The sequence below is a fragment of the Vigna angularis genome, chromosome 6, assembly GCF_016808095.1.
Source record: "Vigna angularis cultivar LongXiaoDou No.4 chromosome 6, ASM1680809v1, whole genome shotgun sequence".
NCBI classification, from domain to species: Eukaryota; Viridiplantae; Streptophyta; class Magnoliopsida; order Fabales; family Fabaceae; genus Vigna; species Vigna angularis.
The window spans coordinates 33,470,819-33,493,950 of record NC_068975.1 but is presented as its reverse complement, the minus strand read 5'-3'; the positions used below and the strand labels follow the sequence as shown (position 1 = coordinate 33,493,950).

Below are 23,132 nucleotides of genomic sequence, written 5' to 3'. Positions count from 1 at the left end.
TGGCTCCGATTGAAGTTGAATTCCAGATGGGATTTCAAATGTGAAGATACGCACCCAATACCTAACTCTGGAATTGAGGTCAGAGTCATCGAGTTTCCTTTTTCAAAGTACGATATTTAATTACTTATCTTTCATTTTTTTAATCATTACTTTCTTGAATTCTTCTCCTACTTCAATTTTTTCATACATATAATTGCCGATACAAGGAAAGCATATCAATGGATTCTCAGAATTCCGCTATTTCACACACTGAATAACTCCTTTCATTTAGAAAAAAAGTCCAGAATGTTATTTTTGCATTATGGGTTCTTATCCTTTCAAAATAAAAGGATTTGAATACATAACGTTTAGATACAGTAAAAAATGTTCTACATCATTTACCCAAAAGAACTCTGAAAATGTGACTTTTTTTTTTTTTTGCATCCAGTCTTGGACATGTCGTATTTATTGTGGAAGGTTTTTGGTATGGGTTTTTTATATTTCGAAAGCTCATTTCAAAAGGAATGGTAGTTGCCCAAAAATTAATTGAATGAAGAAAAAGAAAATACTCAGAAATATTACAGCTTAACTGGGCCCGATAACTGTATGAGACTTTACAACTTTGGGTATTGCTTTCTGCAGCCCCGTAGTTACGAACTGCACCCCCATAACAACAGGAAAAGACAAATATTTTCCACCTCTGCACCACACTACCATTGTCACTGTCAGTGCTGCGCCACCGCACCGCTGCTGTATAGGAAGAATAGAGAAAACGCATAACAGAACTAGTTTTGGGACACTCTTTCTTAAACACATTTTATATATTCCAAAAAGGTAGCTCTTTCTAAAATATATTTTAGAGGTGTTTCGAAAAAAAAAATCGTAATATATTATTATATACATTCCAGAAAGATTATTTTAAAAGCTTGTTTCAGAATGCATTTCACACGTTCCAAAAATTCTGTACCAAAAATCTCGTTCCAAACATGTATTCTACAGGTCACTTTACGGAGGGTGGTTATTTTTAAAAATTTGAAGAGGTGAGAAAATAAATTGTTGAGGTGCAGGAAGTAAAAGCCTACAACGTGATAATTTCTTTCAAATAAACCATAGCCATCTGATTAAATAAAAATAATCAAACGGATCAAACAAAAGTGCTGGACCCATATACATTGATGCAACCAAATCTAAAGTCTATGTACATGCCTTGGGCCAAATTCTGAGGGAGGTCGTAAATCTCAATGAAGGAGGACATCGTAATATGAACTACTTGAGAAAGAAGATGTGACTTCACATATCTATTTTGCACCAAAGCTACAAAATGCACCAATATGTTTAATATATTGGATTGGTCACCTCCCTAGTTAATTTATCGACTAAGTTCCGTATGAAGAGGGATATCAAAATTGTTAATGTAGACATGTCTATGGAACAAGTGCTTAACAAAAACTAGAACCCTTGAATCAGAATCTCACTCTAACTATAATCGCATTGGCCATCATCCACTCTAACAATATAGAAATCGACAAGGAAGACTAACAACCAAACCTTCTGTTCTGTCTACAAAGCAACACAATACTCCACTTGACATGGAACAAAGGATGCATGTCATTCTTCTTCTTCAAAGTCCATGAGGAAGTCAGTCAAGTTTTCTGAATCGCCTACAGCTTCTTCCAGTGACATAGGACCATCTTTCTTTGGCTTTGGCTGCATATTCAAGGAGAGGAAGGGATGATTTGTCCATTAAACAATGTTACGGATAAGAAAGAAACGTGCGAACTACAAAAATATGTCAACGATTTTTTATTTGATTGTCATCCCAATACTAGGAGATACCAGAAAGCCTTTGATTCATTACTTAACTAGAAAATAGATGACACCAGCAGAGAAACGACTACTAGAAAATATTTGATTTACAACAGTACCTTTGACTTGCGAAGCTCAGGAGTACTTTTCAAAACACTCCAATAATCACTAAGCTTCTCTTCCCCCTCTTCCTCTACCTCCTCAACATCACTCTCCTCTTCATCCTGGTCGATAGAGAGAGAAACAAGGGAGAAAATGTTTCTTATAGCCAATCATTTTGGAATAAAACTAACATGACAACTACTATAAATGAAATCCTATACAACTGACTGAACAGAAGCTCACATCATTTTCCCCAATGTCAACAGCTTTGGCCATAGCTTCATCCATGTCCGTCATCTGCCATAATACAAAACAAAGGGTATCAGACCATATAATAGAATGACAGGTCAAAGGAAGTATTAAATGGAGGAGGATGAAAAGCAGAAGGTAATTGTTACAAGAGGTTCATACTTGATCCTGAGTAAAGGAAGAAGTTCAAGTGAAAAAACCAACCAACACATAAAGTTATTCCATAATAATTCTGTTGTCAATGAGTTATACATCCGTTTATAACTTTTGAGAACTTTCGAAAAGGTCATGTCTACCTGCTATAAATTAGACATAAGGATCATAGTATAGGTTGCCGTGATAAAGAGGAAACTTACTCATTAAATATGTAATTTAAAATGGATCTTCCCCGTTTTATAGCTCAACTTTAATAAATAAAATCAAAGAATAAAGATATTTTTCTTATTTGAATTTGTAGCTTCCTTACCTCAACTTGTTCAGTCTTTTCATCGGCCATATTCTTCTCAAATTCTTCCCTTGATATGAGTTTTCCATGCTGATCGTATAAACAACAGAAATTCAGAAATTGTGGCATAAATAAAATAATCACAATTTTTATTAAAAAATTGGTGTTGGCATCATGTAACTGTGAAAATGAATGACAATCAGTAAATAAGACAAAAATCATATATTTGAGGGAAAAATTTGGCCAATGACTACAGTGCGACACTTGTAACAGTATGCCAAGTGCTTTGGTGGATTATCCTCATAAAGTAACAATAACAGTAAAATTGAAAGGATTAGAACAGAAATGAATCTAACAGTAACAGATTCAACTCCATCTCGTAACCAACATGGAGAATTGTCTTACTTTTTTTTTTTTATAGAATTCGAAAGAAAAGTAAGACAAGATATCTTATGAGTTAAAACTATCACATTATAGTGTGTAAAAATCTAGTTATGACGTGGATAAAAATAACAAAAAATTATCATATGAAGCTCACATTTTGGAGAGACAGTATAAGTAGTATCAAGCACATAATTTAAACGGTGTGAAAATTTATGCCAATTTTGTTAGCACACCACCCTGGAGATATATGTTCATATTCATCTAAAGAGATTAACTATTGCAACTTACTCCAATTTTAACGAAAAGAAGGAGTAATCAGAAACAGGGACAAGATCTTAGAGTAAATAACCTCCTTCAGATAAGCCACCATATTTGGTGTTGGTTCATGAAAATTTGGCCCCCTGTAGTCAATCACTTCATTTGGATCTTGAATATAGTTCACAGTCGGGTAAACTGGATCTCCGCCCCATACTGCGAGACAAATATTGTTTAATCAAATATTCTGAATTCAAATATTATCAGTAAAGCGAGCAAAATTGTTAGATAAAAAGATGGCAATGCATAAATTATGTCATGATGACGACAGACAACAGGTGAATAGTTTAACAGTAATTATTAGAGGTAAAAGTAGATGACCTTTAATTAAGTAAACAGGAAATAAATGCAAGTCAGGAGTTTCAAGGACAACAACAAGATGTAAGATGCTGAAAACTCCCAGTTAATTATTGTGAAATTGATATAGAAAAAAAAATGAATAAAAGGCTTTCGAATAAAAGCAGATGATCAGTAAACAGATATAATAACAAAAGGAAGTCAAAGTTCTCCTTTCTGATATAACTTCAGTTAATTATTCTCTTATTTCTTAAATACATTAAAAATTGGTCCAGATAACAGCATACATAGTGTTTTTTTTTCCTGAGAAAAAAAGTTCATTAAATGGTTCTTTAACTAGCAGCTAATTAAAGCGAAACAAATTCAAAATCATAGAAATAAGAAGAATGGCCATGTGACATTAGATGACTGAGAAACTAAAAAGTTACAGCCATGACATAAATATTTAAGTTTTAAAGTCAGTACTTTGCTTTATCTGATCTTCCCTCATTCGCATTGCCAAAGGATCCCTTTGTATTCGATAATCAGTCCCCATCATTACGCGGTACTCTCGATCAGTTTGGTGGCTAAACATTTCAATTAGTTGTGTATTTTCATCTTCTCCAGTCTCTTCAAAATGTTTCTGAATAGCTTCGCGAGATGTGTCCCTTTTCCATGCTTTCACCCATTCTGAATAGTATGCAATTGGACCGTCTCTTTCCAGTCTTTCTTGCTCAGCCTGAAGCCTGCAAAAATCAAGAGTACTTTAATTGATCAAATTATGTGACTAGACAAAATAATACAGGAAGCTTTTGTACTTGACATTTTCCCGGTTTGAAAGCAAAAAAAAAAATGAAGTGAGAATATTTTTTATTCCAATTTAAGATAAAATGATTTTGAATTTTAAAATTAATTCTTCTGTATGAATTTACAATTATGAAAAATTAAATTCAACCCCACACACTTATGCTTAGGCACACTAAAACCCAACACAGCCATAGTAGGTAGGTTTTCTCAATATTTTTTCCTGCGTTCAACTGTGCTCTTTACTTTTGCTTTAAAAAAAACAACTAATAGTGCATTTTCTTTTCCTTTTGAAAAGATACAGATTTAATGAGTCTTGTAATCCGTTGTTCACCTATTACATCCGTTTTAACAAGGAAGCAGAACTCAAACTTGAACCTTTTAAATGAATGAAGCATATTGACTGGTACCACTTATTTCTAACTCAGTTTATTATAAAGTACATACAATGGAGGGGCTTAGATAAACTTGGAGCAGCATATATGTTCGGCCAGGACAGCAAGAACTTTGTCAAATTACCCTCCTTACAGTTAGTGAATTCATGATGTGATTTATGTCAAGTAGTCTTCTTAGCATGTGAAGGTTACTCATGCATTTTCTCAGTCCTTTCAGAATGTTTTCCAATCTTCAAGCAACCGGTGTTTAACCTATCCAGTTAATCACTTTGTTTGCAGCTGTTATATGTTTTACATTTAGAATGCACTACAAGAATACCATTTTTATTTCTAGGATTATCAGAATTATGTTGTTAGTCAACAATACCTTTCTTCTTTATAAATTTCGCGCCTTGCTCGATAAAGGGCAGTTTCTGTTAATGTCGGTTCTTCGCCGTGAAGCTTTATTTGACCAGTTTCTGCCATAGCTTTCAGGAAAACCTGAAAAATGAAAGAGAAGTTGAGGTTCAATATGTAAAACTTAATAAACAAAACAGAATTTGTGACTTCAACATATATGACTGGCTTTTAGACCTATTGTTTGATGAACATAACCATGGATGATCTAACAAAATAAAAGTATCTCACACGGGGACTGGGAGCACCTTACAAGAAAATGATTTTACATCCCAAATCATTGTAGTCAGTTAACCGTATTGCCAACAGAAAAAATGAACTGCCCACATGACCTTTTAATCCATAAATTGCCCGTAGTGAATTTATCAACAGACAGAATAAATTCCGATCATAAAGCGCAAAATCGAAAATGAACACTAACCGTTTCAACATCAGGTTTCCTCCTTTGCCACCTGGACCATTGTTCTTTCTCCGGCTGTTGCCAATTCCACCACAGCTCCTCATTGGGAAGCACCCCCTCTATCGGCTTTTTAGCCTTTGGATCAACAAACGGATGAGGAAGGCCAACTCTCTTATTGAACTCATATTCACTCAATTCTTCCTCCACGGGTTCAGACTGATAAACAACAAAGTCAGACGAGTGATCCTGAGAATCTTCAGAAGACTCAACCAAAAGCTCGGAAGAGCCAGACCCATCACCAGTAAATTCAACAACGGGCTCAGAAGAAAAAGAAGCAGCAGGAACAGATGCCTTGTAGTTCTTCCTCCTACTTCCAGGCTTGGCTCCATAAGATGGAGAAGTTGATGATTCAGCAGTTGGAGCAGGTGCCCTTGCAGCTCTCACACGACTGGCAGTTCCCTCAGGCCAATACTCCTGACTGGGAATACTCGCTCGGGCGCCGGAGGCCGGCTCGAGCTCGCCGGAGGTGGAGTCAAAGTAACTGCTATAGGGTGGCCGCTCCACTGATACATGCTTAATGTGCTCCTCATCTTCCTTTTCGCACTTTATGCAAGGAAACCTCTTTCTTCTACAATAATTGCTTAAAATAACTCCAGGTTGCACAATACCAGCACCAACAAGATACGCTGATGGTGGTGCCTATAATGTTTGGTTTCAATTTTCAACCATTATTACAATACAAACTAAATTAGCCAAATTTCTCATCCAACAAAGGCATGTTATATAAGAAATGGATTCCCTTTTTTGTTCATGGCGTTAATGTAAAATGCAGATAAGGCGAAAAGTTGAAGTTAGAAGGGTAACCTGGAAGCGATTGAAGGACAAATTGGGGATGAAATTAGAATGAATGGAAGCCATGAGCTCCCACTGAAGTCTGGGTTGCCCAAAGGCGTAGATGACGAAATTCAAAACGGCGTCGTTCACGATTACTCCGTTACCGAGAGATAGAGTTGCAGCGATGGAGAGGGAAACAGTGCTTCTTTATCGATTTTCTCTGTTTACATTTCCATCTGGATAAAATTCTTCATTACTTGTAAGAAAAAATAAAACCCAATTAAATAAAATCATTTTATTAGGCTTCATTTTCTTTTTGTTTTAAATGTTTGTACATTTGTTATTTATTTCTGTAATGGTTATTAGACTTTCATAATGATCAATTTAGTTATTCAACTTTTGTAAATATAATAGTTTAATCCTTCTTTATATTTAAATTTCATACTTAGTATCAATTTTTTACTATTACAAAAAGAATAGAACGATGAAACTAACCTGATATATGATAGTTTTTTTATCATTAATCGTAAAACGAAAGACTAAAAGTCGTAAATTTCTAAAGTAAAAAGGATAATTAATAATATTTGAAGTGAAAGGTTTAAATCCAAAAAAAAAATCAGAAATAAAAAGCATAATTAATTTTTTTAAAGCAAAGTTGAATTCGAATCTTAAACATAATATTACATTAAATATTAGAGAAATTGACTTAATTGTTTTCATGTGCCATCTACTTTCAACCAAAGAAACATTTGATTAAAAATACAAAACTATTCGAAACGATAGTCTCTTTTAAAAATTTCTAATTAATAAAAATATTATCTATAAAAGTTTTTAATTAATAAAAATGTTATCTTAAGGTAAATTTTATAATAAATTCCTTAAAATGGAAGAGAGAATATATATCTTACAAAATAATATTGTTTATTAATAAATAACAAAGATTGTAAACCTAGTAAATATTTATTTTTATGTATGGTATATGTAAAACTTTTTTTTAAGTTAAAAGAAACTCCCCCTCTTACACATTCATTTGTTGTTATCAACTAAAAGTAGTATTAACATTTTATTCTTATATTTTGTTTTGTCACCAAAATTCTTATCACATTTTTTCACACTCACTTCACACCTTTCTCATCTCATTGGACAAGGGCTTATTGCATAACTTAAAAAAGGAGAACTTTTCTATTATACGCATTCTTAATTTAGTTTAAGCTCAGTTTTCTTATCCTTTTGTTTTGAGTCAGTCCACTTCCACATGCAATCGTTCTATCTTCTCTTATATATGGCTATTGGATATCTTTTTGGTTCTCTTCTTTATTGTGAGTTCAATAAGACATTTGAATCAATAATCTGAACTCCTTTTGTGATTCTAGAGAAATTTTAAGTAGCGGAAACTTTAGGACATATTAGAGAAGTAAGAAATTTATCAAACATTGGAATGATAGATGTGTTGGGGTAAATTTGATGATTAAGTATGTATGTAATTTGAAAATTTTAAAGATATGTTGAGATAAATTTGATGAAATTTAAGGTTGTATTGTGGAATTGACGACGTTTCTAACTTGTATGAAGTTTATAATGAGTTTTTGGTTCTTTTTAGAACTAATATTTTTACATTATATTTTCAGAAACCTTATAGACAATGTTTTAAATCTTAAATTTCATATAATTGTATTTGTATGCATCTCTCATATGTTATTAGAATTATTTTGGATGACTTTAATAACACTTCTCTAAACAGCAAACTACTTATTTATGATTATTAACGATGAGATATCCTATTTTAGTAACTATGATCTATTAAAGTGAGATGTTAGAGTATTCCTAAATCAAACATAATCCCAATATTGATAAATTTATTATTTGTATGTGAAAAACTTTAAATCAATTTGACTTGTGACTTATTGTTTGTAAATTTTGTATGCTAATTAATTCGAAATCAATCTGACTTGTGAATTTAAGTTGTGGAAGAATACTGTAAAATGTAAGTTTTTTAATAAATAAATATTTTCCATGAATCGAAAAATTCATTTATTATTTTGTAACTTTATTCTTATTTAACAAAAAATACCAAATTGTTTACTAGAAATAACCAAAACATCTAAATGGCAAAATATTAGATTGAATGAATTGAATTAAAATGTTATTTTGAAATCAGTTTAAATGGAATATCAATTTTTTTATAATCGAATGAAATCCATAGCTACGTACCTGCACGCACAGAAAATGATATTGTCCCACGCGCTACGCAAGCTAACAAATTATTGGATGAAAGAGGAGAGAGAGAGAGAGAGAGAAACATCATAAGCGGAATTTGGAGATAGCTACGTTAACCGTTTTCGTCGCTCCTTCAGTTACTGGCTTCTTGTGTGTGGAGCATCGTCACTTCCATCTTTCTCTTTTTTTTCTTCCTTTGAACCCTCCTCTACCCTCCATATATCAATTTATCAATCTTCAAACAACAATCCGTATTCCAAATAATTAATTAGATATATGAATAATGATGGCATTCATGAAGCAGGGGTCAAAGTCTGAACCTTTTCGTCGGGAAGGTCAAACGTGGTGATCATTCATCTCTTTCAAAATCTATACTTTAATGGTTCCTTCTGCCATTAACCTTCGTTTTGTTAATTTCATAATTGTTAGGTTCCCACATAAATAAAAATGTAACCTTGTGTCCCTTGACGGTTTTTTCATCACTTTGTTTTTGAATTCTCCTGATTTGGATCATTTATACTAATATTGTTTTGCATTCAGGGTGTGTACGACAGGACTACCAAGTGACGTGACCGTTGAAGTTGGCGAAATCTCGTTTTTCCTCCACAAGGTGCTTGGTCCTATTTAGCATTAGACAACTTAGATGCGTGTGCTTTTAGGTTTGCATTAAAAATGAATATAAGTTACCAAGGTGAAGCTTCAATTTTGACACGAGAACAACACTAGAAGCTCCTAAAGATCTGCGTCTAAGTTGTATTCTTTCATATGCTGCATGCGTTGTGTAGTTGATTTGTCCCCGTCTCTTCAACTTCTATGACTTTGAATGCCTTTTCAAGTTGATCCTTAGTTTGTTTCTACGTTTGTGTTTGTGATTTTGATGCAGTTTCCATTGCTTTCTAGAAGTGGCCTACTGAAGAAACTTATTGCAGAGTCCTCTAATGAGGATGGACCAAGTTGTGTTTTGCAACTTCATGATGTTCCCGGTGGAGCAACAACATTTGAGGATATAACCAGCTTCTGCTACGGTGTAAAAATAGAAATCACATCATTAAATGTAGTCAGCCTAAGATGTGCAGCTGAGTACCTGCAAATGACTGAAGAGTATGGTGAAGGAAATCTTGTTTCACAGACTGAGACTTTTCTCAATGAAATTTTCAGCAATTGGCGAGATTCCATAAAAGCCCTTGAAACATGTGAGGAAGTGCAACCCTTTGCGGAAGACCTCCATATAGTTTCAAGATGCATTGATTCCTTAGCTATGAAGGCTTGTTCAGATCCGAACTTATTCAGCTGGCCAGTGGCTGCACGTAATTGCAAGCAAAATCAAGCAGACAACCGTGCATTATTGAATGGAATTTCTACTGATACAAGATCTTCTCAAAGTGATGGTTGGTGGTTTTATGATGTGTCTTTGTTAAGCCTACCCTTGTATAAACGACTCATTATAGCAATTGAAGCAAAAGGAATGAAATCTGATGTTGTTGCTGCATCTCTCATATATTATCTTAGGAGGTTTCTCCCCTTAATGAATAGGCAATCAAGCTTCACCGATAAAGGCCATGCTACCATTCCTAGTACTTCCGAAGCAGACCAAAGGGCTCTACTTGAAGAAATTGTGGAGCTGATTCCTAATAAAAGAGGGGTCACATCCTCAAAGAATTTGCTTAGGCTGCTTCGCACAGCCATGATATTGAGTGCAAGTCCATCATGTAGAGAAAATTTGGAGAGAAGGGTAGGAGCTCAACTAGACCAGGCTGAACTTGTCGATCTTCTCATTCCAAATATGGGATACTCAATGGAGACACTATATGATATAGACTGCATCCAGAGGATCCTTGATCATTTTATGTCTATATACCAGCCTGCATCTGTAGCAGCTTCTCCATGTATAATTGAACAGGGGGCATTGATGGCTGGAGCTGATGCATTGACACCTATGACAATGGTTGCAAATTTGCTTGATGGATATCTTGCTGAGGTGGCTTCAGATACTAATATGAGCTTGGCTAAGTTTCAGGCACTTGCTATTGCAATTCCAGATTATGCTAGGCCACTTGATGATGGTGTATACCATGCAATAGATGTATACCTTAAGGTTAGATAATTTTGATAACCAATCCTAACCTGTGTTATGTTTCTGGTTTACCTAAATGTTTTGGTATGTAGATAACTTTTGAAACAGAATTGAAATTGGGGAAGAATGAACCAAATTAGTATTAGTGATATTTGAAAGCTACATCTTACTGCCTTATCCGCAGTTATATTGAGCATGAAAATAAAATTAAACTCATGACCAAGAAAAAAAGTGTTTAACAAGTCTATTTGGTGAGTGAATCTCTCATACAATAGACTACTAGGTTTCATATTTTAGATTATTTAAAGTGTGATGGAATCGAATGGATGGAGCAATGAGGCAATGCAGTAAATTCCATTTCATCCAATATCTTTTCTTGTTCTTTCCTCCAATTTGGAGAATATGGAATGGGACCAACTTTTTCTTTAAAAGTTCAATCATAAATCTAAACAATGAAATGGTAGTTTTGTTTTTATCTCAATATGCTTTTGAAATCTTAACTTCTGAGAACGACCTCGCAAGAGTAATATAATATTATTATATGATCATTCTAATGTAAAACTCTGACAATTACAGATACATCCATGGCTGACAGATTCTGAACGGGAGCAACTCTGTAGATTGATGAACTGTCAAAAGCTCTCGCTGGAAGCAAGCACTCATGCAGCACAAAATGAAAGACTGCCTCTACGAGTAATTGTTCAAGTCCTGTTTTTTGAACAGCTTAGACTCCGGACATCTATATCTGGATGGTTTTTTGTTTCTGACAATCTTGAGAACGGACATCAGCACAGTGGAAATGTCCTCCCCAATGACGATCTTTGTCAACGGGACACTGCAGAGGGAAATGAAAACTTGAGGGAACGTCTTTTGGAACTGGAGAAGGAATGCTCAAGCATCAGAAGCGAGCTCCAGAAGTTGACTAAGACAAAGAAAAGTTGGAGTATTTTACCAAAAAGATTTGGCTTTAGAAAAAAGTCAGAGAGTAGCAATAGCGGTGATATGAAAACACCAACTTCCACTACGAATGGAAAACCAGATCATGGAAATGGTTGAGAGATTTCAATGAACTTCACAATAGCACAAGTAAGAGCAGATGATTATTTCCTTCTGACTTGCATTCTATTTTTTCTGTGTCTGTAACTTGACAATCAAATATGTTGGTAGAGAAGTTCAGGGTGTGCTATTCTCACATTTCTTACATTACTGTGTCTGACAGGTGGAATTGTGGTCATCACAACTTTTGGTATTGCAGATCCTCAAACATTCTGTTGTTGCTTTTTGTCTGATCGTTTTAGTTGAGATGGTTATATAGAGCCAATGTTTTAGCTCTATTTATTTCTTAGTATGGTACATACAAACGTGAGATCCTGTCAGATTTGAAACACTAGGGTGATTTATGGTGCACTTTCCGATGGGGGCTCTTAGGGGTGTCCATCCTTTTTTGCCATTGACAATGACTCTTGATTTACCATATTTTCTGTCCATCAACAAAGTGACTAACCCTATTCATTCCTTAGCTAACCTGTGTTGATTATCTGGAGTAGTTTCTTGTTTGAAGAACCCTTGGCTCACTAATGGCAAATACTACCTGTGTATATCCATTTACTCCCGAAGGATGTGCCTGACCATGTTGTTTAACGACCACTTGAATGCGGCAGCATGCAGAAGTTGCTTGTCGATTAGGTAGATAGGTAGATGGCATAGACACTGTAAATACAAAACTACATGCACATGCGTATGGAGTATAGAAATAATGAATATATCTGTATCTAACATTTAGTATTGACCTAACAATTTTAGTCCTTTCCACGTAAAAACTGAGAATTGCGATAGAGAAGATGAATAACATGTTTTGTTCCCTTTTCAAACGTACTTTTCATATTATAAGATAAGAACGTATCGCATTTACTGAGCAGAGAATGAACGTACTGTGAGTGATTGGGAACGGCAATTCAAACAAGCGTGAGAATGAAAATCTATTATTTTAATCAATCCCTTTGCAAACCGAACAGTTTGGTCACCGGGAAGTATATTTCTATAATTCCTCGTATAATAAAATAAGATGTTGCTGAAAATATTCTTTAGTCCAAGCACTGGTATCCTGAACACAAACATGAGACTTAAGCACATATTTGATTTAAAAAAAATCCTACCCATGTGCCAAGTGCTATCATGTGCACACGAACTAACCATGCGCCAACTCAATCAACCCAATTCTTCCCATTCTCTCTGCCCCGAGACTTGATGCAAATCGTGGAATATCAGGATTGCTGTGCCCCCAAGACTTGATGTATCTCGTGGCATGTCAGGATTGCGTCCTAATGAAGCTCTGAAGAGGTATGCTAGGACATGGAATGACAAGTGTTAACATCATGTACTCATTCTGGAATGGTGAATAAGGGGATTGATTGAACACAGCGTCCATGTCCCGTAAGATGAATCTTTATGAAAGAATGCGAGACAGGGGAGTGATAAAAACACCAGACTGCGTTTGGATAGATATGAACATTACAGTTCATAAGTTCTGAATGGAAAAGACCTCTACACCTCTATCAGGCAGAATATATTAAATGGTTAAGGAATTCAGACCGAATTTGAAAATCACCGGTTACAAATAAAAGACAGATCTTGGGGCACATACAGGTATACACGGAGAATAAGGATGTTATACCCATTTGTAGTGAGACGTGAGGGTACCAGAGAATAGGCAAAGAACTGTTAACTGCAAATACAGTGTTTGCCAATGACTGTCAAACTGCAATACTAAGCTTTTCCAAAAAGAAATAATCATACAATCTTTTGAACATTCGGAAATGCTCTATCACCGACTTTTGGTGGCATTCAAAAACATCAGTTAACTTATTAATTAAGCAATTAATAACCACATGGCAGATTTCGCGAATTCAAATGCCAGAATAGAACAGGACAAAGAATCATCTATCCACGAACAGTCACAAGATTAGAAGATCAGGTCTGATGAATATGTTAATTTGACCTCTATACGAAAAACCATGAATATGTAAAAACGTCGAATGAAAGACTGCTTATGTAGGGCTACAACCTTTACTATGAAAAAATGATACTTAAAACTGCATTGGCTTACTATCTTCAATTTGAATCTTTGGCATTTCAAGTTATAGAAAAAAGACACGTAATTTTAGATAACATTGAACTCGTAAATGTAGATTCAGGTGTTCTAACATTATAGAATTAAAAAGCAAAAAGGCATAAGCAAACACTGCATGAGCTCCAATACATCGATCACCCATAGTAAGGGATATACATTATTCAAACTAAGGGGGCTTCAGGAAGTCAGAATTACATTTAGAGCTTATCCCATTCACAATACATAGTATCATGCGTATAAACACACCTGAAACAAAAAAAACGAAAATACACTGTTATTGTCTAAGTCGAATTATTAGAATTACAGACATATCAGCAAACAGCTTAATTGCAGAAGAACAAAGGATGGGAGAAATCGAATCTTGAAATCCCTAAAATATAAAACCCTAATACCGACTTGAAAAGGATTAAAGAAAAATTGAAATACTTTGAGTTTAGTTGTAGTAGAGTTCGAGACCCATGCCGTCATGAATCTCGTAATCCTTCAGAGTGATGTGATCCTTGTAGATGGTGTACCACTTCTGGATACGGATCTTGTCGGCTCTGGTGCCCGTCTGAGCCGCCACAAGCTTCTTCAGATCGCCGATGGTGTCATCGTCGTTGCACTTCACGCGCACCTTCTTTCCTAATCGATCGTTCAACACCACCTCGATCATCTTCACAATGCAAACAACCCTAATTCCCAAATTCCAAAACCAAAGTTATTACTTTGTCTGGAAACTTTAGAAAAGTCGTATTTATACATAAGTTCTCATTGCGTGGCGACCAAGTTTGACTTGGCTATTTAAATTTTCAGAGAGAAAAAATAAAATATATATTTACACAATTTTATATATAGAGATTTATCTTTTGTTTATATAGATCCTTTTTAAAATGTAACTACTTTTTCTTTTATTTGATAGTTTCTTTTAAATTTATATTTTTAAAAGTAAAATAATTATTTATAATATAAATTTATCTATAAAATAAGTGAAAATAATATGTTTCCAACATTTTAGCCTTAACGAAACTCACATATTACGAAGTTAATTTTTCCTGAAAAATAATTTTGAGAAGCTATTAGATGTTGACTCAGATCAAAGTACAACTTTATAAAATTATGTGATTTTTTGTCTCAATCTAATGTTCAAAATTACATTTGATGTATCTAAATCTATTCATTTCAGGTATGAATATTACACTTGTTTTGCATGACAATAAGGAAGTTTCAAACAGGAGCTTTCTCTGAGGTTGTCTCCAAGACGAAGGAGCAGTGAAAAATGCAGAAGAAGGCGATGAAGGAAAAAGAGAAAGTTAGCTGCAATATTATTAGCTCATTAAATTGTTATTTATAAAAATTAATAAATTATACCTAAAATATTTTATAAGTAAATATCACTATAGAAATATTTTTCTTTACGTAGTTATTTTTTTCACAAGCATTGAAAAATTAAAATTGATCATTCCCCCCTTGAATGCCTTCCTCTAATACAGAAGTTCCATTCAACTACCTACCTCTCTGCTTCCACTCTGTTTTCACCATCGAAGATCTGGGTACCTTCAGCATTTGTTCTTCATCCCATTTATGATGTTTCTTCAGATGCTACTTCCCGCATGATGTAGGACTGCGCGTCCCATGGCAGTCGATCGAATCACTGCAGCATTGGTTGTTTTAATTTGATTTACATGAAAGTTTGATTCTTTTCATTTTTCCCTCAAAGCCCACCAACAACTCTCCAACACGTTGCCACGTTGCTTTCTTTGGATTGGTGGGTTTGCCTTCACATTTTGAGTTTGTTTGTGGGCCACGGGGTTTTGAGGGACTTGTTGTAGACTAGATTGTATTATTGTTTGAAGATGACGTTTAGGTTGTCTCATTTTTTGGTTGCTGTTGGGGTGTTGTACTTGGTTTTTATATTGTGTAACTTTTCACAGTTTGAGAAAGTCGTCTCATCGTTGAGTGGGGATGAGAGTTACAATGGAGTTGGATTGGATAGGGTGAATGCTACTGGGGACACTGATGATGCAGCTTTGAGCCAGCCTTTTGTTAGTTCTGTTTATACGCATTTCATTGGAGGTTAGTGGATGATAGGGGCCAGGATGCTCCCTTGAGGCCAAAGGAGGAACCAACGAAAGAGGAAGATCTTGGTCTAGAATCTGTGAAGCATATTCCTCAGGGATATGGTAGGATTACCGGGAAATCTTGCGGCGAAGCAACGTGACTGGTGGTTTTTCTGTTTTAGAGAACATGGCGGATGAGGCTTGGATATTGGGCTTGAAGGCTTGGAAAGAGTTGGAGCAGGTTGATGATAAGGAGGCTGGAGAAAGAATTGAAAGAAAGACCGAGTTGTGTCCTTGGATATCAATGAGCAGGGAAGATCTGTTGAAGGGGGGTGGCTTGATGTTTATTCCTTGTGGTCTTGCTGCTGGTTCTTCAATCACTGTGGTAGGAACACCTCATCACGCTCATATGGAGTATGCTCCTGTGCAATCAAGGTCGAGGTCCACGGGGAAAGGTGATGGATTAGTATTGGTTTCGGTTTCACAGTTTGTGGTTGAATTACTAGGGCTAAGGTCAGTGGAAGGGGAAGATCATCCTAAGATTCTTCACCTGAATCCTAGGTTAAGAGGGGACCGGAGCAGACGACCGGTTATTGAGCATAATACTTGTTATCGAATGCACTGGGGAACATCTCAAAGATGCGATGGTTTGCCATCTGAGGATACTGAAGAAATGCTTGGTATGATTTTATCATGTTTCATGTTCACTTTGAGTATGTTAAGTAGGGAAAAAAAAAAGTCTCGCAGGATGGAGTTGCATTGTCGTTATGTAGAATGGGAAGAAAACAGCAAAGTAAGTAGGTTTAGTAATCTTGAAACTGATGGAATAAGAAGATGATGATGACAAATGAGCATGAAAATAAGGAGTGCCTTGTTGCTTGTATAGTTAGCCAAAGAACACTGATTGGCTGTTTGTAGCACGCTATTAAAAGGAACACAGCAAAAGTAATGATTATTCTTGTCATAATTATAGGGTTGTATATAGTAGTGCAAGTTTGGATTAGTTTTTGTGTTCTGAAAAGTCTTTATTCAAAATGCTGCTGTTGGAGGTTTTGGCTGAAAAGATGTTTTGGGTTAACATTTATCAAATACTTACGAACTTCGAATTAGATGCAAGATTTTTGTTGCATGACCATTTTGTATACATAAGGTTCCATTTGCAGATTTTGTTGACGTGAATAAAAGGATGTTAAGACTTTTGGCTATCAGGATATATCCTCATTCGGCACTATCTATGATCAGTACGTAAAATCATTACTGTTAGGATTCTGAGTGAGCTTGAGTCTTACATTGAATAGAAAAGAACAAGATGAACAATAAGAAAGAAGACTCACAAATTGTTAGGACTTGGAAAGTATATGAAAGGAGAGAGAGAGTGAGAGTAGAAAAATAAGGAAGATTACTTAACTGCTGAGTAGTAAAATGGGGCGGGAAAAGTGTCTATATATAAGAGACCTATTTTGTAGTTTCAGTTAGAGAGTTATTACTTGCATTGTATAGACCGGTTTTAAACTTGGTGAGGGAGGTTAAGCTCCCGGATTCTGGATTGTATTTTTGGTTCTTTTGCTGTGAATATTATACGTTTCTTTACTCATTTTTGTGTGTGATTCTTGGAGTGTAATTAGAGAGTAAGCGTGTTAGACTTCTAACCTAGATTCCTAAAATCTAATCTTAAGGTTTTGGGTTAAAGATGGTGTCTTGATCTCTTACAGCGTTTGCTCATGAGACTCTTGTGTGCTCAATCTCCCTGACATTTTCCATCACAAGAACCCAACTATCACCGTGAACAAAAGGCAAGGATAATAAACTAATGTAACTTCTCTAGTTTTTGTGATATGGGTAATCTTTGTTTATTAATATTTGATAAATGACAGTATGGAAGCATGCAGAAAATAGTTCTTTATGGTTTGATTATTTTATAATATAGTGGGTAATAATTTGTATAGAAAGTCATTCACTCTAAAATAATTATTTTAGAGTTCCATAATTATTATTTTTCTGCCTAATTTTTTATCTTCTTTGTGGGTGCTAATTTAATATATAAGTAAACTTTTTGTCATGCTTGGCAGTTGATGGGTACAGGAGATGTGAAAAATGGATGCTGAATGACATTTTAGATTCGAAAGAGTCCAAGACAACGTCATGGTTAAAGCGATTTATAGGGCGTAAGCAGAAGCCAGAAGTGACCTGGCCATTTCCGTTTACGGAGGGTAGAATGTTTGTCCTTACTTTACGTGCTGGTGTTGATGGATACCACATCAATGTTGGGGGTCGCCATATGACTTCATTTCCATATCGCACAGTAAGTTAATCAAGACACCACAGAAGTTTTCATCTTATATTCCACTAAAGATCTTGATGCAGTGAAATTGCGTGATTAATTCATGACAATCATTATTCAAGGGGATGAGTTTCTTAATGTTATTTTTATTTTGCATGTTGTAGTTGGTTGAAGTAGGGAATTATCGAGGGAAAGTTGTCCTAAGGAGGGAATTACATGTTGTACTTGATGATTGATCTTTTATAACCAGTCACTAGAGTAATCAAGGAACTAATTAGGAGTTAACCAGAAACTATGTTACCGACTAATCATTGGCAACTAACTCGTGGCCTTAAGTAACCAGCTAATTTAGATAATACAATAATCTAGCGTAAATAGTTATAGTAATATTTAGTATTCTAACAGAATTAAAAAACATATCAATTTCATAGTGGTGAATCCCTTTTGCATTTATGACGGATTCTATAGAGCATCTAGATAGAATCTTGGTCTATGGCGTACCCACGGTTACATTGTAATTTATACTGATGGTGATGTCTCTCTTACGTATCATTTGCCTGAAGGCCAGATTAAACTAGTCGGATAATTGAAATTAATTTCTGAATTCTATAATGCTCTGTGATTACAAGTTTTGCCACGATGATTTTTCGTTCCCCTTTCTCATTAGGGTTTTACACTGGAAGATGCTACAGGATTGGTGGTTAAAGGGGACCTTGATGTTCATTCAGTTTTTGCCACTTCTCTACCTACTTCAGATCCAATTTTCTCACCTCAAAGAGTACTGGAAATGTCAGAAACCTGGAAAGCCAGTGCTCTACCTAAACATGCTATTAGGCTTTTCATTGGAGTTCTTTCTGCGTCAAATCACTTTGCAGAACGTATGGCAGTTCGAAAAACATGGATGCAAGCTGCTACAATCAAGTCTTCGGATGTGGTAGTACGATTCTTTGTTGCATTGGTATGGCTACTGCCTTTTTTTGGCGTGAAAATGATCTACTTTTAATCTGGTACGAGCATGGAGAAATGCGTGATAGATACCATTGATGATTTGGGAGAATTTATTGTGACCAGGGTTTTTTATTCTATTTTGAAGTATCTTATGCCTGCTCAGAATATAGTTAACTTTACTATATTTGGTTTATAAAATATAAATTTACCTTCAATGTAATATTTGAGACACTTATGATTATTATGGGGTTGGATTTCCTTCGTTCAGAGAGACGGTGAGTTCTGATATTTGAGTTGGAGGAAATACCCTGTCTTAGACATCACAATAGTATTGTGCTACATCATACCAATAATGTTGTTGAACACTAGAACTTCTGTAAGAATTTCATGAAGAAGAGAAAAACAACCATCCGGGGTCATTTTGTGGAAATTATGGGTAAAAGTATGTACTCAAACCCTGAAGGGACAACATAAAATATTTCTGACCTTCAAGTGGACCTGGTAACTTCCACTTTGATGGCCCAAAAGCTTCGGCAAATAGAATTTGGAGTCTCTAGTTATTTTAATTGGAAATTTCTTAATTTCAAGAGCTAGGATCTGATCAATTCACCTGGAAACTTTAATTAAAATAAACAGAGAAGTCAGTGACATAGAAGGGATCTTCAGGTTTTTATAAAACTCTCACTTAACAAAGGTCAGTCGTGATCTATTGGTTGTCTGGCTATAGTTTTTGCCAATCCTTGTTGAAATAAATTGAGATATGGTTGCCATACCTCACTTGTAAGCTGCTGAAATTGATTTTGGAAAGAAGAAGAGAAGATGAGAAGTGCTCTAGGATCAGGTTTCCTAAGGCATTGCATACATTTAGCATCATAGAACATTCATTCAATTCGTGATCCAAATTTGCAATGGAGCCCAGCGAGTTCAGTGTATCACTAGGTACCTAAAGCTAGTTATCACCTTAGCTACTTTTGTGCTCCAAGAAGCTCTTATTGATTTCAAGTTTACAAGAGGTTCGATTTTTCCAATATTTATCTTTTAATATAGCTGATATAAATAGTTTATATTTGCATGAGATTGTTGTTTTAGTTGGTTATACTTTTAGTAACTACATTGGTTGGTTCATGGGAATCACTATTGGTTGTGCAAATCACTTATTTTATATTTGTAATCCACCTCTGTATTGGTCATTTATAATATAATTCTAATTTCTAAAGAAAAATATAGAAATGTAGATAAATGTAGTTATATCGGAGTGCTATGAAATAGAATGCAATTTGTAAACAATTTTTTTTCATTTTGACCACTTATGTTATTGTTTGGAATCCAAGGGCTTTCTGTGTTTTTTTTTTTTCACTATTCTTCTTCTTATTGATGTGATATGGCTGATTTGTCTGTGTTTTGTTACCTGTTATAATTTCTAAACATCAACATGAAGAATCCAAGGAAGGAAGTTAATAGGCGACACTGTCATTTTGCCCTTTATGGACCGCTACGACCTTCTTGTGCTTAAAACCATGGCTATCTGTGAGTTTGGGGTGAGTGAATTTAGTCAGATTTCGTGCTTTTCTTTTACTATTTACAGATATTGGGGGTGAGCAAATTGCATTTGTCCAGCTAATATCTATCAGCTCCCTCGTAATGTGCAACTCTTACAGCTCCCTCTCATTTTTCTGTTGTTTCCGGTTTTATAAGACAATTTTCTTCAATGCAGATTCAGAATGTGAGTACTGCATATATCATGAAAGTTGATGATGACACTTTCATCAGGGTGGATACTATCTTGAAAGAAATCGAAGCTGTACCCCGGAATAAGCCCCTTTACATGGGCAATCTCAATCTCCTGCATCGCCCTATGAGAAATGGCAAATGGGCTGTTACATATGAGGTATTGTAGTTGTCACATTTAGTTAAACTTGTAGGTAACATGCAAGTGTGTACATTTTCTGTTTGTTTATACAATTTTTTCAATTTATGCAAAAAAAAAAAAAGTAACGACACACCATCCTTTATCTTGCTGAATATATATTAATCAAATGGCCCTGCATACATACTGTCCAGAGACATTGTTACTTTCATCATATCCCAACACAAGGAAAGGAGGCTGCGGGTTTGTTACCAAAACCAACATTCTATAACCACTTGCAGAAAGTAACATTCTATTGACTGATGAAACGTTTTGATTATGGTGGCAGCTCTTTAAAATGGAGGATGTAAGCATGGGAATGTGGGTTGGGAGATTCAACAATACGGTGGCCGCAGTTCAGTATTCCCACAACTGGAAGTTTTGTCAGTACGGATGCATGGAAGGCTACTTCACTGCACATTATGAATCACCCAGGCAATTGCTCTGTCTGTGGGACAACTTGTCAAGAGGTCCTGCAAGATGCTGCAACTTCAGATGATTTGCCCTTGTATATTTTAAACTCTTGTACCTATTTCATATACATTACTGTTGGACGAAGTTATTACACATATTCAATTCCAAAGAAAATAGAATTTAGCATGCTCTTCATACTACTTCCACTTTTTCTTTGCGCTTTAAATAATCATCAGCCTTTTGAAAGCGTATTTGGCCCACCTCGACCAAAAAACTAGTGATCTTAGTTGTCGAAGGGTATTTGTTCTTGCATACCTCTATTATTTTAAAATAAACTTTCCGAAATATAAAATATATATTCTGAAAAATTCATTCCACATCAAAAGGATCACTGCAAGGAGGAAAAAAAACACTAAAAAAATAATACTCGTGAGCATGTTGTTGATCATTCATACTTTATTCTTAAAACGTGAAATGAAAGCTCATTAAAAGCAGGGAATCTCCAGCACCCTTGTCTAATCCTTATACTTCAACAAAATTTGAGCCTAATGTATAATTTTTTAATAACAAAAATTGTACAGGTAGCTGTGAACTCCTTTAAAAAATGAAATAAAAAGAACATATCTGAATGCCCTGAAAGTCATAGAGATATATTGGTGAATCATGATTGATAAGAATGGGTCCACTAAAGTAGAGAAAAGAAAAGAGGTCTGCGAGGTTTAATTCACTGCTTCTTTCATCCGTGTCTACCGCGTGTTTCACTTTCAAAAAACTCAACTTGTATGGTCCCCCAAATCTCAACCCTACCACACTTCTCATTCTCATTTCTCTCGTTAGTTGGCACATGCCATGGCCCACCTCAGTTGTTATCATCTCACCCAACCGAAAATAATTACATAAACTATTAAATCTCCATACATATCTCACCCAACTGAAAATAATTAAATAAACTAAATCCTCTTACATGTCATGACAAATCTAGGAATTAAAACTTTAATTTGTGTTTTTAAGAAAATAGGAATGATTTGTGAGAGAGGCAAAAAGTTAAAGTTTTTACTTTTAGTGGAAAGAAAATTTGGTTTGAATGGTCTTGAAGGTAGGTATGTGTAGCATAACAGCATTTGCATAGCTTTCCTTCTTATCTATCCAATATGTGGATCCCTCTGTCGGCAACACTTCCATGTGCCACCTGTTCCTAGTACCACCAACACGTGTCAGCTGGATAGGCTGTTTCCTCACTCTTAGGGTAAAATTACTACCCATGTCGACAGCAACATGGGTGTGTATTTGAATTGGACTGCCCATTGGTACAAATGTAGATCTAGAATATTACCGGTTAACTGATTTTATCCATATTCCCTGCAGTTACCACAATGCCCATGGTTTGATCCCTCTCTTTGTTTTTTCCGACAACTACAAAAGAAATATCATGCACATGACCCAGATCTCTTGTCCTTTTCTGTTTTTTCAATCAAACTCAAGTTCCATATGTATTATGTAATATAATATAATGCATACTATAGTGGGTAATAATGACACGACTATGCTGTATATTGTAATTATGTTCATATTAATTTATTAAGCAATTTGCTCAAATTTGGAGTGTGTTGTGTATTTTAATTATATATGCCTCTCTCACTCAATCCTTTTTCTTTAATGAAAAATCTCCTACTTGCTTTTCATAAAACTACTTTGACATTTTCAGTAGCTTGTTTTATTTCCAAACATATTTGACTAA

General features: G+C 35.1%; 3 protein-coding genes and 1 pseudogene across 8 annotated transcripts; 2 read left to right on the top strand and 2 right to left on the bottom strand.

Moving 5' to 3' along the window:
• Positions 1–1,121: 1,121 nt before the first annotated feature.
• LOC108343535 (protein PLASTID TRANSCRIPTIONALLY ACTIVE 12, chloroplastic) lies at positions 1,122–6,631 on the bottom strand. 2 transcript variants are annotated; one of them, XM_017581880.2, is made up of 9 exons: positions 6,416–6,631; positions 5,573–6,250; positions 5,123–5,235; positions 4,043–4,302; positions 3,315–3,436; positions 2,603–2,671; positions 2,131–2,184; positions 1,905–2,009; positions 1,122–1,686 (listed from the first exon to the last, which is right to left on the bottom strand). In XM_017581880.2, exons 1-9 carry the CDS (start codon positions 6,467–6,469, stop codon positions 1,588–1,590), a joined length of 1,554 nt encoding a protein of 517 aa, XP_017437369.1. In that variant the 5' UTR covers positions 6,470–6,631; the 3' UTR covers positions 1,122–1,587. The 2 variants fall into 2 exon arrangements, with proteins under 2 accessions (XP_017437369.1, XP_052735106.1); XM_052879146.1 differs by lacking the exons at positions 1,122–1,686; positions 1,905–2,009; positions 2,131–2,184 and having other exon boundaries at positions 3,254–3,436; positions 6,416–6,621.
• A 1,967-nt stretch (positions 6,632–8,598) lies between these two features.
• On the top strand, positions 8,599–12,663 carry LOC108341241 (BTB/POZ domain-containing protein At5g03250). 4 transcript variants are annotated; one of them, XM_052879144.1, is made up of 5 exons: positions 8,599–8,937; positions 9,143–9,212; positions 9,503–10,697; positions 11,253–11,762; positions 11,896–12,663. In XM_052879144.1, exons 3-4 carry the CDS (start codon positions 9,693–9,695, stop codon positions 11,730–11,732), a joined length of 1,485 nt encoding a protein of 494 aa, XP_052735104.1. In that variant the 5' UTR covers positions 8,599–8,937; positions 9,143–9,212; positions 9,503–9,692; the 3' UTR covers positions 11,733–11,762; positions 11,896–12,663. The 4 variants fall into 4 exon arrangements, with proteins under 4 accessions (XP_052735104.1, XP_017434424.1, XP_017434422.1 ...); XM_017578935.2 differs by having other exon boundaries at positions 8,599–8,944; positions 9,486–10,697; XM_017578933.2 differs by having other exon boundaries at positions 8,599–8,947; positions 9,486–10,697.
• A 102-nt stretch (positions 12,664–12,765) lies between these two features.
• LOC108341926 (ubiquitin-like protein 5) lies at positions 12,766–14,532 on the bottom strand. Of its 2 annotated transcripts, XR_008249925.1 has the most exons (3): positions 14,233–14,532; positions 12,870–14,052; positions 12,766–12,780 (listed from the first exon to the last, which is right to left on the bottom strand). XR_008249925.1 is itself a non-coding variant. In XM_017579612.2 (2 exons), exon 1 carries the CDS (start codon positions 14,459–14,461, stop codon positions 14,240–14,242), a length of 222 nt encoding a protein of 73 aa, XP_017435101.1. In that variant the 5' UTR covers positions 14,462–14,529; the 3' UTR covers positions 13,814–14,052; positions 14,233–14,239. The 2 variants fall into 2 exon arrangements, 1 of the variants encoding a protein (XP_017435101.1); XM_017579612.2 differs by lacking the exon at positions 12,766–12,780 and having other exon boundaries at positions 13,814–14,052; positions 14,233–14,529.
• A 1,109-nt stretch (positions 14,533–15,641) lies between these two features.
• Positions 15,642–21,589, top strand: LOC108341658 (hydroxyproline O-galactosyltransferase GALT2-like; annotated as a pseudogene).
• Positions 21,590–23,132: the final 1,543 nt, after the last annotated feature.